Genomic DNA, 17,014 nt, shown 5'->3' with positions numbered 1-17,014 from the left:
TTAATTGCTGATATGAATGCCAAATACTTGTAGAGCATTGTTTCAATATATCACACAGATTAATGTCCAGTTTCTCAAATCAGCCATTAACAAACTATTAAATAAAAAACTGTTAATACCAGAAGATATTTTTGAGCTTCCTCTTTCCCCTCCTCACCACTGTAGTCCTCACTACTCGATCTCTCATACTGTCCTTGCTACTCAAGATGACAAGCCACGGGCAAACAGAGCTAACTTTAAAGTTGCCCCTACTTTAACCAGAGGTTGGACTAGGTGACCTCCCAAGGTTCCTTCAGACCTAAGTTTCTATCATTCTATTAATGTACTTTCCCCTCTCTCTGCCCTGCTTTAATTCTGAAATGAAGTTTACTGATCTGGAGAACCAACTCAAATTATTAAAGCAATACCACCCAAAACAATTAAGCAATATCCAGTGAAGCATGGTAAATAAGAGAAATAAAATCACTCTGTTTGAAAATTGGGAAGGTATTTTCTGTGACTGAATTTTGCACTGCAAACCCAATGTGCTTAGACTGATTATGTGTTAATGAATTTGATTTAAAGGAAAACAGTTTACATCTGAAGTATTCGAACCATCACAAAAGAAAGTCAGGTCTAGGCCAAGCTCTACTGAAACACATGAATCTACCTGAGCTCATGAAATTTGTGAAAATGTTTTAGAGAGTATTCTTGAAATTGTGTGAAAAATATCTGGTGGGACTAGATTGTTTAATGGAAAAAAGATAGCAATAATCTGGCATTCTTATTTTTTGGCAGGTTTGCTTTATGAATGCTAAAAGAAGACTCAGCAGTGGTTTCCTAGGATGTTGTTTTCAACGTGTAGATTTTGCATTTGTCATTGTTGAGATTTATACAGCCAGGTCTGTGGGACAGCCAACATGTGCTATAGTCCCTTACAGGTTTTTAAGAGTTATGTAAACTATTAAGCTACTTTCATATTGCAGCTTCATGTGGCCTGTGCAAATGGATATAAGAATGTGGCATCTCTGATTCTGGATCATGGGGCTGATCTCAATGTTGTGGATAATCAGTACTGGACCCCCCTGCATTTAGCTGCAAAGTATGGGCAGGTAAAGCATGATTTTTTTTCTTCCTTCTCTTTTCTGTGATGGTATTTTCTAGCAACAGTAAATATGTTCAAGTCGGGGAGACTATTTTATTTTTAATATGAAAAAATTAAACATTTCTGCACTATAAGTGGCCTATGAAATAACAGATAGCACTTGAGAATAAACATCATAAAGCTATCAACCTGGTACAGCTTGTTAAGATCAATGTACCATCAACAACAGTTTCTCTTCAGCAAAAGTTAAATTTATACTGAAATTTGAAAGAAAGCCACAACAAACATGTTTGCCTTATGTTTTCTTATATTCTCATGTCAAAGGCTAGTTTTAGCTAGCTGATTTGCTGTGTACATTTCTGTGAAGGAATGTCCAAGATCCACTTAACACTGTTGTTGCATTGAAGCTTTCCGGAGATTGTGGAAGGATATGCTGGGCTGGGATTTTGAGGCCATGCCTAAATGTGGCTTGTGCCTCTTAACATCCCACTGTTTCACATTTTCTTCACCCTCAGTCTCCTAGAGCACCCCACATGCCTTCGTTATGTCTGACCATTTCAGGAGAGCTCCCTGTCCACTAGTCACTCACGCACCTCACACCCACTGCTTGCAACCTGCCACTTACCCACAGCCACCTTCCTAAAACCCCTTCGATGAGTCCCAGCTCAGCCTCCCACCTTCCTGCCCTTGCTCCTGCCAGGACTCCACTGCAGCCCCCAGAAAACTCGCCCCTTCCCACCTCTGTCGTCCACCACAAGGTGCTGGGACCTGCTCTGGTCCAAGGACACGGTGCAGAGAATTGCTGCCTTGCTCTCAGCTTTCTGCTTTCTTCTGCTCAGATTCCTGCTGATGGCAGGGATATCCTTCGCGACATGTGGACGGAGGTCTACAGAGTCAGTTGGAAAATGCTGTGAATTGTAGCTGTCAAGCCATTCCCCCATATTTTGCCATTTTGTAATGTCTACTTCTATTACTTTGCCTTAGAGAAAACCATGCTTTTAAACATAACTCAAAATGGCAAAATGTTGTTGATCCTTCAGATGATTCTGTTTGGTTTCCTTTTTTTAACTTTCAATAAATATAAACAAACATACTCATGGATTTTTGCTGAGAGTATGAACTCCATTGTTAGATAAGTCTTAGTTCCGTTTCTGATCTCAGTGGAGATCATGTCATTCATCTAGTTGAATCTCTATCTGGTAATTGATGAGAATTAGGATTGTTAACCATGTGTGTTTCTAGTACTTGCTTTTGGTACTTGCTTTTTGGTACTTAGGTGAGTAAACCTCTGAATTATGAGATGCAGGTGCTGAGCCCTTAGTGGCCTGATAGAATATGGAACTAAGTGTGTATATTTAATTTAATTTATTGTATATATGTATATTTAATTTAACTATGTATTTGAGTCTTTGTAGGTGGTTTAGGAATATATTGTAAGCACCCAAAAAGGTTATGAAAAGCGAAAGAGAGGTGTATATAAGTAGACAGGTGTAATTCAAGTATTTATTCCAGGTATGTTATATTTCTGCTATCCCACTGTGCACCTTAGGAAAATTGAGAAGTCTTACTTTGAAAGGACTAAGGAAGAACTTTTCTTGGTTATATGTGTGTAACATATATATGTATTTGCAACACCAACTCTGGATGACTTAAAATTTGTCATGAAGTCGGGTATTTTTCTATTTCAAACAAACCTGTAGATGTAAAAGTTTGTGATTGCAAGTGGCTAATGGAAAAAAAAAATCTTTCCTTTTGAAGTGTTGTAAGAGCTCAGCCTGCTGTTTTATGAGATGATCCTTTTAGATGGGCTTTTTTGTTGAGCTGTTTCCCTTCATGTCCCAGATGATGATGGCAGTGATTGTTGTTATCATTCTATCCCCGGAGTTTACAGTGGGAAACCAGGGACTATTTGTGCTAGGCACTGTACAATGCACTTGCATTTGGGTAAAAAGACAAATAAAGTAACACACGCTTTTCCTCACTAATAATAACAAAATACACAGCGAATATCTTCCTTGTGTATTGTTAATGAACAACACAAACTTGGAGCTATCTTATTAACATTATGGATAATTTGCCGTCCTTATTTAGAAGATAGATATGGCTTGCATATGGATTCTGTTTGTAAGAAAGTGTAAATCGTATTTAAATTGCTTTATCAAGAGGAATTCATTAGATGTGAGGGAAAATATTCCATTCAGTAGCTAAGCCATCAGAGTGTTTTTAAGATTTCCATTCTTATGATAATAATTTTGAAACGTCTTTTAGCCTTGATACAGATTCATATGCATATCATATTTACAATTCCATTTTGAGTAATTAATTATAGACAAATATGAGCGTCGGTCCAATTTTGGAAAAAAAAAAACATGGCAGAATAGGAATAACCTTAGTCAAGATATGACTTGGGATAGAGTGTTTTAAATAAAAACATATTTACAAGTAATTAGTTGATTTTTAACAAAAAAAAATTATTTGTTTTTTGAGGAAGTTATTAATATAAATTCCGCACTTTACAATTTCTTACTATTCACGATTGTAAGGCCCTTACAATTTCATAATTTCTTGTAATACAAATTTGTGGTTGCTTTTATTTAAAAGTCTCACTTGGATAACTCACTAGAGTGATAAATCTGTATCTTCTAGCAGAAAATTATAAATAAATATATTTGGCTTTATTTTGATGCACTACCATTTGTATTTACAGTGAGAAAGGCAACTGTTTTAAGGTGTGATAAACTAACTCCCTTGCAAGCTCATATCTAAAAGAATGAGACAGATCCATTTAGATTTAAGGAGAGAAACAGATGCCTTTTAAAATGTGAATATATAGACAGAAACTATGCTGTGAATCTTTAACTGTCTTTTCGGTTCACAGTTTTATGTATTTTTAATTCCATATTTTTTAAAGTTCACATATAATGCATTCTTCCACCTCCATTACACTGAATAAGCATACTACCCTGAAAGTTCTTCTCTATTGAATTGATTTCTTTGCTTCCAGGAATGTATCTGAGCAGAAGAAAGTGGTTCTTGTCTAGTAGCTTGTCTAATAAGCAACAGTCCTTTATTGATTAGTTCTAGATGTTTAAAGAAAAAAACAAAAACTTTCTGTAACATTGGTGTTTAGTAGTTCACTAGCACTGCTGCTGAAAGATCTGCAGCCAACCCCCACCCGATATATTATTATTAGTATGATTATTCCATGAGTCATAATGACTGACAATTCTCATTCTGTTCATGAAGTACCTGCAAAATTCTTAGTCGTTCAAAGACATAGTTTCATACATATTTTCAGTCAAAGTGAGGAGTGAACAGACCAAAGCATGGGTAGATTGCCCATTGGATGGTATGCTTCTCCCTCTGATCATGAATATCAATCTCATCAAATGCAAAACAATAATGATTTGTTGCATTCCTTCCAGAGAAGGAATAACCTAAGCTTTAAGTCTCAATATTATATTATATTATATTATATTATATTATTTGATATGGAAAAAATATAGCTATTTGCATATAATTTTTAAAAGCAGTTTTAAACATATTCTAGTCACTGATAGATTTACTATCTAAAATTTGCTTAAAATTTGTTCAAATATTAGAAAAAGAACATGAATGAATGACATATGAATTGTTGTATTAGGGCCAGAGTGTATAGATCCCGTGTAGAACATCTTTCTTCCTTGCATAGTCTGAGCGATATGTGCAGGATAGGGCTATTGCGTACAAGATAAGGCTACTGAAGCTGCTGACTGAAGGTCTCTCTCCCTTTGTAAGATGAGGCTCTGCTTTGCAGGAACAGATTAGGTTACAATGAGTGCAGCAGACTAGTTGCTGAAATACTGCCAGCTGCAAACATTAAAAACAATGGCAGTAGCATTAAAAGATAGGCATATTTTTCAGTGATATTATTCTGAGTTTTTAGGACTGTTGTCATTTCACCCCCCTGTAACTATGAGGGCTAAAAACCTATTTTTAGTGCAAGTTGAGATTCTCACATTACACCAAAAATAGATACTATTCAGGTATTAAGGTCAGAGTTGCTCAGTACTTTAATAAAATGATGGGATATAATAACCTCTTCAACACACATGCAAATCTACATCAGTTACACACAAAAACTTCTTCAGCATAAGGTTATGAAGGCAGCAAAGTCGAATATCATAAAGTTAGAATACGTCAGGATGGGCTACATAGATTTAACCGAGCCTTTTGGACATATCCACGCTAATGTTGTCTATTGTGGAGCAATTTTGGCTCCCTGTCTCATTCACAACAGGATGGGGAGTGCTGATGCATGTGTGATGGTGATGGAGCGCACACACTCACTGGGGCACCACCCCTCCCATGCTGTCACTGACACCAACTGTAGAAGAGCAACTTGTATTTCTTAGGCTGAATCCTTAATTTGAATATTGGGATCAGCATAGCAATCCTTTTCTGAAGAGCTATTAATCTGGCAGGGGGAGTGCTGCTGCTGCCAGACACCTTCCAGGCTGCTGTGATCAGGAGAGCACACACTTGCCCTCCCCACGGTGGGAATAGGCTGCAGCTCTGACATTTTCCTTGGGTATTTTGGCACAATTCCCAGGCGCAAGCTGTTTCTTTGTTGTTTATCACAGAAATGTCACCTTTCAGACCAGCTATAGGAGGCATGCAGGTCAGAGCTGACTCCCCAGTAGCTTAAACACTGCCTCTCCTGAAATTTCATTCTTGGGGCTTGCTAGCCATGTCTAAACTGTTAAATTGCTAAATAAAAGAAGGCCAGGGATTAAGCTAGACAACAGTCTGGCTCAGATCCACATTGTTTAGACCTAGCTCCCTCTATAGGAGGTTAAGCTCGTTCTTAGAGAGCTGGTTGGAGTGATCCAAAGGAGAGCCAGGGAAGGAGCTAGCAATTAAGCAGTGTGGTTATAAGGGCTACTTAAGCTTGTTCTGTGGTGCTCTCTTATTTAACAAGATAGACTTAGCCTGTGGCTTTGAGGCTTTAACAATTTCATGATGTCAAATACAGATAAGAAAATCTCTGAACTGCTGCCTGTATCTCTCCAAGAACAACAATTGCACCAGCAAGGGTGTGCCATTAAGCAAAATTAAATTTATTGTAATTTAGTGAGCTCACGTGCAGTTCCTCATTGTTAGCGCATTATATGCATCCTGCATCATTTTCAAAATGTGTGAATAAAATTTCCATCCTATAAGAATTTTCTCCCTCAGTACAGTTGCTTGGCTGGTTTGGTTGGACTGAATAATACCTGTCTAGCCAGCTAGTTCCTCCAAATACAGCATTTCTTTCAGATCGTAGGAGGGACTCCATGTCTGAGAGAACACACCTAGGTACTGCATGGTCTAATGTGCTCCTCGTTATCCATACACACTAGTCATTTGACCCAGTTATGAACTGTAGTTTCATTTTCTTTTCTGTAAGTGCATTCTGACATCTAGATTGAAAATTCAGAATCGTTAGAATACGCTTTGACTTAAATGGGATACCTGAACTCAGTGTAAGAAGTCATACTTAATCTCAAGTTTGGCCATTGTCATAGCAGTTCCTTTGAATTCGGTTTCTGGACTTAAGCAAACACATTCCACAAATGTTTTCAATAAGAAGAGCCTAAAGAAGGGTATGCTTGTTCAGTATTTCAAAAGGAATAGAATATAGTCACTCAGGGGATACATATTTTCCCTGTCAAGCAGTTGGAATCTTTCATTTATGGTCCGAAAATCCTCCAGAGAATGTTTTATCCAGATATATCTCACCCTCTTTTCTTTAGTCTTTTTGTTCTTCTTTGGCATGCATGATGATACTAAGGTAAAACAGCAGCATTTTCCTTCAGATCAAATTACTCTCATTTCTCTCAAGCAGAGGGAGCACTTTGGGATTTCTGCCTGTGATATCTTTCTTTCACTCTCAATATATTCAGGAGATTTCTATAAATCTTTCAAATGCAAATGCTAATTGTGGATACAGAATACTAAAGCAAGAGAAGCTAGATTCACACCATACCAAATGATAAGAAAATAAATCTACAAGTCTGAGCTTCATAAACAGATTAGGGGCAACCTCAGTTCACAAAAACATAAAATTTTCAGTGTTTATATATATGTTGTTAAAACTGAGATGTGCCTGGACTGTATTATATATTCTGCTCGATCATTTTACTATCTCATTGATCAATAAAAATTTAATTTTCCTTGAAATGCCAACTTAGGTAACTTTCTGTCATATTCATATGTGCGTTTATATAAAAATAGCAGAGGTGTATGTGAAAAAGAAAGCTAATAAGACAGTACAGGCATGGGCTTTGGGAAGTGCCAGATTTAAGATTTTTGTGTGTGGTATTGATATAGAACTTCTAAGCACATGACTTACAAGCATCTATAGTCATCATCATCATTATCATACTATATTTTTCCTGCCTTATTTTATTTTTTTCTCATATTTCCTGAGGAGATTAAAAAGTAGAAATTAGGTTATCAGTCTTACAGCTACCTGGCTCAACTGCTGAAGAAAAACTTTTAACTGACCTCCGTCACTTCTTTACATAGTTGAAAACATGTAATGTCCTTCTTTATGTGAACTATTCCAGCGGCAGGTATATACATAGGCAATATATGTTAAACATACTCACTAGCAGAAAGGTAGTGTTGATGCTTGGGGACCGTTCTAAGCTCTGTATATAAACAGACACAGTCTTTTCAGTTCATTCCTTCCATATGTAACCTTACTTGTTCCATTTTCTGCAATCTGTTCCATTCTTGGCTTCATTTTAGTCCCATTTTAACATTTCTATGCTATTAATTTACCTGGCTTCATATCCCTTCCTTAGGCTTCTTATCCCAATCCTAATTTCTTGCACAGCCAGCTTCTGTCTCTCCTCCTCTCCCTGTTTCTCATCTCAGCTTTCTCACTCCTCTACTTTGGCTTCATGCCAACCTCCCTGCCCTTCTGTTACACTTACGGTTTTTCCCACTTACTCAAAATCCTGTCCTCCCTTGTTGAATCTCAATGGGTTGTTTTCCTCACCATGTCACTCTCCTCTTTCATTTTCTTTGTCTCTCTAGTCTGCACCTACCTACGTCCTGACTCCTTGCCAAATCTCTCTTCTTCCTCCCTTACACTTCACTTCTTTCATGTTGTTAGTTTCAAATCCCAGCATTTTATCCATGCTCTGTTCTACTTTTCCCCTCTACTCTTTCTTCCCTGCTGCTAGTCTCATTCCCCTGACCCCCTTTTTCTAATCTGTTCCACTTTGCTGACTGCAGGTCGCTAAGGTCCTCTCTCCTCTGCACTCAAATAGGAAAAATACCTTCCTCATCTCTTCTGTATTGAGAAGGGAGATCTGTAACAAGTTTCAGACATCATTTCTTGTGTTGGGAGCAGTACTGTGGATCAGACCTGCAATTGCAGAGAAAATGCTGCTTAGCCTCTAAATGATACTGCTCTTGTTTGGGGTTTACATATAGGGCTTCAACGGATACTCAGTCTTCTGAGCCATATGATCTATTTAATGGAAAACAAGGATGGGATCTTCAAAATTCAAAGCACAGCAACTCTGATTGTTGAATAGTTACCTTACTCCCAAATGGTGGGAATTAGAAGGTCCCAGTCTTGGGTTTTGTTTTTGTTTTGTTTTCTCCCCAGTAGCTTAAGCGAATACAAGTCCCTCACCTGTACTTTTAGTCTTCATATCCTTTGTTTAGTGAACTGCCTACTCTCACCACAGTCCATTAGTTCAACACTTCTCTCCAGTGTTATTCTAAGTAATTTTTTTACTTAATGACTTATCTGACCTTATTTATTCTACCTGCTGAATATATGGCTAGCCTGAAGTTACAGCAGTTTCACCACAGAATTGATAATCATCATCATCATCATCTAGATTACTTCCCTGTTCGATTTTTTTGTTGTTGTTGTTGCAAATTTTTGAGACATTCACGTTCTCGCTGGCTGACAGACACAGATGCTGGTTAGACTAACGTTTAGTCCAACAGTAGATTATGCTAACAAAGGTGCGCTCTTTGATTTAGCTGTTATCCTAAAGCTTTCTTATAAGCATGTGATGGCTATGATTTTTTCAGAGGTTTGAAACATGGCCAAATTTTGGCAGTTTTTCAAAGCTACAATAAAAGAATATTCTCAACCCACATAATTCATCTTCTGCCTAATATGAAGACTTCAAATCACAGAAACGTTGGAGCTTATACTAAAAGAGCTCACAAGGGTTGAGCAATATATTTTCCTGTTTTTTTCATTTTTGATTGATTTATCTTTCTGTCTAATTTTTTTAAAAATGAAACATAAGCACGTACATGCAGCAGTCTTAGCAAAGTGGCTAGCAAAAAATCACATGGTGAGGTAAACATCCAGTCTTCCAAGCCAGTGAAGTAAAGTTTAGCAAACTTAGGAGCAGCTGAAACAGATTCTTATGAATGTGGATGTAAGCTATCTTAGTCAGTGATGAAGCTTCTAGACTGTTGATAATTTTGGTGTAACCAGTGTTATTTCATGTATTCTGTCTATTGTTTACTTGTGAATGCACACCTTAAAGATTAAACACCTTAAAGATTAAAATAACACTTGGGAATTTCACTATATGTCACACAATATCATGAGATTTGTGTTCCAAAGTAATACTAATTTTGATCTAAGGCTGTCAATCCACTTGTGTACTATTATATGGCTTTGTTTCACTGTCGATGAGAACATGGGATCACATCCAGAGAAAGTGGTGTGGGAACCTGAACGGTGGCAGCAGACAGGATGCTGATGCAGGAGCTGAGTGGGGAGTTTTTACTCAAGAAGAACTGAGGTATGGATGCCAGGAAGGAAAAGAAAAAGGGACTTGACTCAATAAAAGGAGTAATGGCACCAAGAAAAGGCTAGGAGAAAACAGGTTAGGGGGATAGGTGGAAGTACATGTAGAGAGCTGGGAGACTCAGATATAGGGAATAGAAAGAGAGGGCTTGGGGAACCAAAAATGGGATGGGAGAAATGAACAAAAATTTGAAGGTGAACCAGATCACAAAGGGTGGTAGGAAATGTCCAACTTTGAAACAGAGAGATGTGGAGAGAAATGTTGGATTTGACAGGGAAGAAGAGTGAGGGATAGAAGGATTTTACTGTTGCAGGTACATACAAATTAGATGATACATATTCATTGCTATGCACACCAGTCCATTAGCATAAAACCTCCAGGTCTCTAAATTTGCAGCTTTAGCAGGTATCTCCCCAGTGGTAGAGAAAAGGGAAAAATGGTGTGAGATAGTGGCACTGAGGCTTGGATACTAATTCAAGACTGCAAAGCTCAGCCAGAGCCCACAGCTCATCTTTTGCAGGTGCTGGCACAGATGTAGCATCCTGTATATTGCTTCAGAAGAAAATACTAGACCAGAAAGGAGAGGAAGAGAGACACTCTTCAGGAGCATTGATTCTGCTCTCCAGCTACGTCACTAGCAGTAAAACTGACATGTGGCTTGAGAGCAGCTAGGAGCTGCCTTTGCAGCCTCAAAAGTATAGGGAGATTTCCTCAGGAATCTCGATCACTACTGTGCATCCTGTTTCCTATCCTGCCATTGCAGTCTCTTATCTGGGGCAACAGGCCTAACTGTCTGTCAGCTGGGTGACATTTGTGCACCTAAGCATGTGGTTTATGAAACTGTGCTTGGCTTTCTTAGCTAAACCTTTATGTGTGGTGGAACTTACTCCCTCCCCCCTTTAATTTTGGTAGGGGGAAATTGTATTTGAAGGCCATGTAATGTGCCTCTAGGAGTTAACTTACTTATGCAGCTTTTTTTTTCTATAGCTTTTTAATTTCAGTATTACACACCTTGTTTCATTACCTTTAAAGAGCTGTTCAGCTCCAGTCTCCCTCCTTTCAATGTTTTCTTTATTCATATGTGTATATATGTTGCTAGCTCCTTAGATCATAAGCATTGCTGCCATTAATGTGAGTCATATTTCATTTCCTTGTAACATTTCCTTTGAGGGCTAAAGCCTAAGTTTGCACCAGGAAGGCTGTATTTTTTACTAGTTGGGCTCTTTACCTGTAGCCGGTGTGCAGAGGTGAAGCAGCGTTTGTGTGGGTAGTATCTGTCCTTATCTACATCATTAGAGGGTGTTCACGTGATCCTTCCATGAATGCACAGCTCAGTGTGAGGTATGACATTTGGGTGCAAGGAAATTTATATGCTGGCACAGAATTTTCTTTTTTACAAAAAAAAAAGGAAGACACTTCCTGTATGAAGCCATCTCAGAAGCTCAGATCCGTGTTCACTATACCTGAAATGCCATGGTAGAACCAGTCCAAGCAGATAGAAATTAGCTAATGATAATTCTATCAAAGCTCCTTTGCACTGGGCTCTTTCCAAGGCTAGTCACTAGCTGAATTTTTCATAAGGATGACAAAAAAAGCCTTCAGTGTGTTTTTCAGAAAATGGTTTCTCTGTTTCCCTCTGCCTCTGACTGTATTACAGTTATTGAAAGACTAGTATATGGCTAATAAAATATTGATTATTCTTGCCTGGGTTCTCCCACCAATCTGATCTCCCAATCAGAACAATAACATGCCAAGTTGACTTCCTCGAAAGAACAACTCAGATAAGTGTCTTCATAAATTTTGATTAAAATCAGGAAAATAATGATTTTAATCACTTGCTATTTAGGGAAAATATGTAGTTCTGTTGGTTTTACTGTAGTAGTCTTTGCACATCTGATCATGTTTTCTGTCTTGTTTAGCTCAACACTGAGCATTTGTGCACACACACACAATACTTTTTCTTTAATCTGGTCCATGTCAAGGTGTGATTAGTATAATCTTTCTTAATACATTTTCATCAAGAATTTCCTGTGTCCATAAATATTCACATTTTTAAATGTTTACTAACAGATTGATTCAGATGGAGGAGAAATGGTCTCTTTGGAAAAGTCGTAGGTGACCTCTGCTACGTTAAAGTATATGTGATGATGCTGGAAAAGAATTTGGGAAGTTAAATTTGACAGTTAGAACTTTATAAGAGTAGAGTTCAAAGACTGTTGAAATACTGCCCTGCTTAGTAATTCTTTTTTCCCCTGACATTGGTCACTTTTAAAGAAAAGGCCTGTGTTACCATAGCAATGAAGATATTAATGGAAAATAAAATTTTGGAGAGTAACATGATTCCAATTCGGATGTTTTTCTGTGGTAAATGATACTGTGTGTCTGTTTACCACTTCTCTTATCACAGCTTTTGGTATTTTCCTAATATGGAAAGATAAGTCATGGGTTGGCCTGGCTGAAGCAGTGAAAATAGATGAGTGCTTTTCATAGCAAGGACTGAGAGAGGACACTTTTCCCTTAGGGTAAAGCCTATTGTACGTATGTCTATTTCTGTATTCTGCCTCTAGAGATAATTATGTCAACAGTGAAATTGTTATTTTAAATGCGACCACCCTAATGTAGCTTTAAAATTGACCCACAGTCAGGGACCACATCCCCCAGCTTTGCAGCAGACAGCCAAGCTGCTTGCAAGAAAGCTCCAAAACCACTGTAGTTCAGAGCTCAGCTCTGAAATGCTGCAGTGTAAATAGTGGCTGCTCAGAGGCTGCTCTGCAGAAGAAAGAGAGCAGATAGAACCAGTCTGCAGACCTTGTCCAAGAAGGCAAGGAAGTGCCTGGGCAGGTTGTCCACGCTGAGGAGCCTCATGTGGGCATGCTGCCAGCAGCAGCCAAGCCAGCTCCCTTGGAGCAGGCTCTAATGGGTCTACAGGAGCTACAATGAGTCAGTGAAGACAATGAGAGCCTAAAGGCAAAGCCTTTGAGACAAGGGTATGCATATTAGCTGTCATGGAAAAGCACAACCTTTCAGAGGCTAATTCCTTGTCTCATCAATTTGGTGATTGGTTTATGTACCGAGGGATTTATATTTGGGGGATGAGAGAAGGAGAGAGTCTGTGTAGGTAGTTGACTTAACTATACACTGTAGCCATGAGTTTCATTCATTCCTAACATGAAAATCTACTAAAGAACCAGAACAATGATTCAGTGTGGTTTTCAGTTGTTAAAGACATGTTTCATTTTTGATTAACAATGATACTAAAATATAGCCATGCAAATATCAGGGTTTCTGAAGCTTCCCCTAAAACATAAACCCAGTTCCTGTGCTGCTATAAATAATATCTCTTCTCCAAGAACCTGGAGGAAACTTGGAAGGAAGCCTCATGTAGGCTTTACAGTAGCTTTCCAACTTTATTCTTGTAATATACATTACCCACTCATCCTGTCTGCGTATATATCAACAGACTTGTTATCTCTACAGTAGCTTCAGAACAGCAGCAACAGAACTGTTTCTCTGCTTTGTAAGCATCACATCGGAACTGGTTGTCAATGGAGGTTAACAATGCAATTTTGCGGATGTTACGAAGAATTTCTTACTAGTGTGAGAAGCCACCTGGAAAAAGCACAGAAATAGTAATTTGCAAATGCATTAATGAAGGCAAGTGTCACAGACCGATGATGTGAGGTGGAAACTGGAGTCTGAATGCTGAATAAGTGGAAATAGGTAAGGCAAGGAGCATCTCTGGAAGCCTTTTCAAAATGAGGACAAGCAGTGTATGTTTTGCAGAGAGAAGAAGGAGCCAGTGGACAATGTAAAAGATAGGACATTCAAATTAAAGGAGTGACATAGGGTCATCCTTGCAGCAGCATACTCAGTGGTCAGAGGGCAAGACATCCAGGAAGAGATGTCAGAGAGAGAGTGGGAAAAATTGTAATTTGGGCAGAACACCCAGACTGGGGAAATAGAGCTGTGCTTTATTTGTACAGAGAAGGTTTTTCATGAAGGAGAGTACTCAGAGATAAGTCCTGAAAAGAGAAGAGTGAGGTCTAAGTGATTTTCTGGAGTCCTGTCAGAAGACACTGAGTAAATAATTAGAGGGATAGGGGAGAACTGGGACAAGTGACATTTTGTAAGCATATGTTTTAAATAATTGCACTTACTAGTAATTCTGCATGAGCCACCCCTTATTCATTCCTTCATGCACACTAACTGGCAAAGACAACAGTGGAAAAAAAGGATTAAAATATAGCTTCTTCGCACATTAGCAGTTTTCTGACATTTTATTCTGAGGGTCTACAGTGCTTCATTAGACACTACAGTTTCTCTTAAAATAGTCATATCTGCTTTATTAGTAGCTCTTTCTACAATTGAAATGCCTATGAATAGCAGTAATTTGCTGTAACTGTTTTAGAAACATTTCCATTGTTAGGCACAGTTCTGAAGATATGTGACAGCTGGATTTTAACTGGCTTCTAAAACATGTAAACAAATTGAGTTTAAAACTAACACAGACAGACTCCAGTATCCAAGAGCAGGTAATTGAAATTAGCAGTGACCTGAATATCTTAGTCTTGGTGATGTGCATCCAGGATTTCCAGCTTGGATTATTTCTTTGACAGCAGGAAGCACAGACATTACAGCACGGAAGGGACCTCTTGTGGCATAAATCCAAAACTTTGGTAACCCAAAAAGCTGTCTGTTGTTACCAAACTGAAAGAGTATTAAAAAACCTGCTTTGATGCAACTACTACCACTTTTCGGAGTTGCCGTTAACGAGATTATGCAATTGCTGTTGAGTTAGTCTGCTCAATGAATAAGCATGTTCTATTTTTTTCATAATGAAAAAACACAGTGATGTATGTGTTGAGGCTTCTAAGTTGAAAGCAGGGCTAGTTGGATTTGGAAATAAAGCCGTCATGGCTTCCTCCCCACTTCCACAGTTTGCTGAGTTCTCTGCTGTAACTACCAGAATGGAAAGCCAGCATTAAAAAGCTGAGGAGCTCAAGATGTTTTTACTTTTATAGAAATTTGCAACAGTATTTTCCTGGTTTGTGTCACTAGAGGGTGATTGGGGTTTTTTGTTTTTTTTTTGGAGGTGGGGGGAGTTCTGTATTTAGATAGTACTTACTTATCATAGTCTTTCTTAGTAAATTACCTCCTGTCTATTGAATTTATATTGAGTTTTAGTATTTGTTTTGCAATGATTTCCTTCATTCTTAGCCTTTATTTATTTATTTATTTATTTAAACTGTCTTTTGTTTTCATGCCAAATTGCTATCCAGTCCCTACTGCCTTCCAATCCATGCCTCATTTTTCTTTAACTCTCTTCTTTTACTCTAAAGAATCTTTTATTTGCCGCACAGCTTATTTTCCCCTGTGCTCATCCTCGCTTTCCCTGTAGGTTACATTTACATTATAAATTCTGTTTTCTTTACTATATTTTGCAAAGTGCAAAAACTTTTTTCCTTTTATTCAGTTTTCAGCTCACATTCTAAATGTATTTTTTGCTCTTTTTTTTTTCATTTTCTCACTCCTTTCTGACCAAAGAATTTATCAAAGTAGACATTGATGCAGTCTTTGATGGAGAATATCTCTAGAGACTTCAATGCAGTGATAGGAAAGCTTGCTAAAACAGTTGCTTGCAGCATTCCTGCAGGAATTGAAAAATATGTCACAAAATATGTTACATTTTGTCATTAATGATATTCTGCCATTTAATTGCTGCCATTACTAATAGGTTAAATAGTTTTGGTAAACATAGATAGATGTCCCAGTTTCTACTAGTGACAGAGAACAAATTTTTTGTCCATGGTGACTGTGATTCAGACCAGTTTGGCAATGATACTACACATTTGGTGAATTAGTTAGGTGTAAAGAAATGTTTGTGATCTAAGTTATGACAGGTTATGATGAAGGGCTTTTTTTTTTCTGTGTTGATATGGATTTGTTTGCATCTGTAGGGGTGGAGGAAGACTTTTGGGGAGTGGGGATATGCTGAGGATACAGTGAAATCATGGGAGAACTGCATATTACTCTGCCTGTTGTGAATTACACAATACGCCTGTGTAGTAGCTGCAGCAGCTGGAATTTTGGAGGTGTCACTTGTGGCTTATCATATGATTTCAACCAGTGCAGGAAGGACAGAATAAACTGAATGATGACTGCAGTACTTCTGTCCTACTTTTGCCTTTTCAAAAAATTCTATTTTTGCCCATTTTTAGACAAACCTTGTGAAGCTGCTTTTGATGCACTGGGCAAATCCCAATCTTCTTAACTGCAATAACGAAAAGCCTTCAGGTAGGTGAAAAATCCATACACATTTTGCATGCACTGGTTTTTGTGAGACTGTCTTCTTTCCTTCTTGTTTGCTGCATCATGCATACATACATATGCATGTGTGTGTGTATATATATATAAAAATATATACACAGTGTATATAATGTAGACAGTTACATACACATATGAATATGTGCATATATGTTTTTTGTATGGTGTTGAGAACTGCTAGTCATGATCACACAGGATGTCCTATCAAATGATGGCATTTTCTTACAATTTTACTCCTCATTTATTCTCAGTTATTTTTGTCCCTGCGGAATTCTTCAGTGCCTTTGTAGTAGCTTCATTTATACTTTCTTGGAGACTTTGTTCTGATTTTCCCCTCCCTGTCTCGACTGATGTTAGTACATGGCTGCAGGCAGCCATAAATCGGAATCCCTTTAGCTGCTAAATAAACACAAATCCGGCATTCAGTTTTCAGATTTAATATTCATTGTTTCCCATAGCAGAAAGCACCTTCTTAGTTTGCAAAGTGACAGAGAACTTAAGCACTGGCTTTGAAGGAAATAGAATCATGGACTATTTCAGGTTGGAAGAGACTTCAAGAGATCATCTGGTCTAGTCCGATGATCAAAGCAGAGCTAACATCAGTGATGCTAGATCAGTTGGAGAAAAAAAATAGATGCTTATGCAACCTTCTAGGCCTAGGATAAAATAAAGAAGGAACCCAGGAATGTAAAAGATTTAACGGTCTTGTGTCAGATTAGGAGGAGAAAATTCCTTTGTGTAATAAGCTAAAATATGTTATGCTTCAAAGTAATGTATCACTGAAAAA

The 17,014-nt window shown here is 38.0% G+C and overlaps 1 protein-coding gene across 3 annotated transcripts in view; it reads left to right on the top strand.

Annotated features, from left to right (window-relative positions):
• MYO16 (myosin XVI) overlaps nucleotides 1-17,014 on the top strand; it is a 385,095-nt gene that overhangs the window by 171,568 nt on the left and 196,513 nt on the right. For all 3 annotated transcript variants that reach the window (XM_064504083.1, XM_026102455.2, XM_026102457.2), the window contains 2 exons: nucleotides 966-1,091; nucleotides 16,122-16,197. In XM_064504083.1, the coding sequence (XP_064360153.1) occupies nucleotides 966-1,091; nucleotides 16,122-16,197 (202 nt within the window). The remainder of the gene's footprint in view (nucleotides 1-965; nucleotides 1,092-16,121; nucleotides 16,198-17,014) is intronic.

The sequence above is a fragment of the Dromaius novaehollandiae genome, chromosome 1 (assembly GCF_036370855.1).
Source record: "Dromaius novaehollandiae isolate bDroNov1 chromosome 1, bDroNov1.hap1, whole genome shotgun sequence".
In the NCBI taxonomy this organism is placed as follows: domain Eukaryota; kingdom Metazoa; phylum Chordata; class Aves; order Casuariiformes; family Dromaiidae; genus Dromaius; species Dromaius novaehollandiae.
This window is presented reverse-complemented; position numbering and strand designations above follow the sequence as displayed.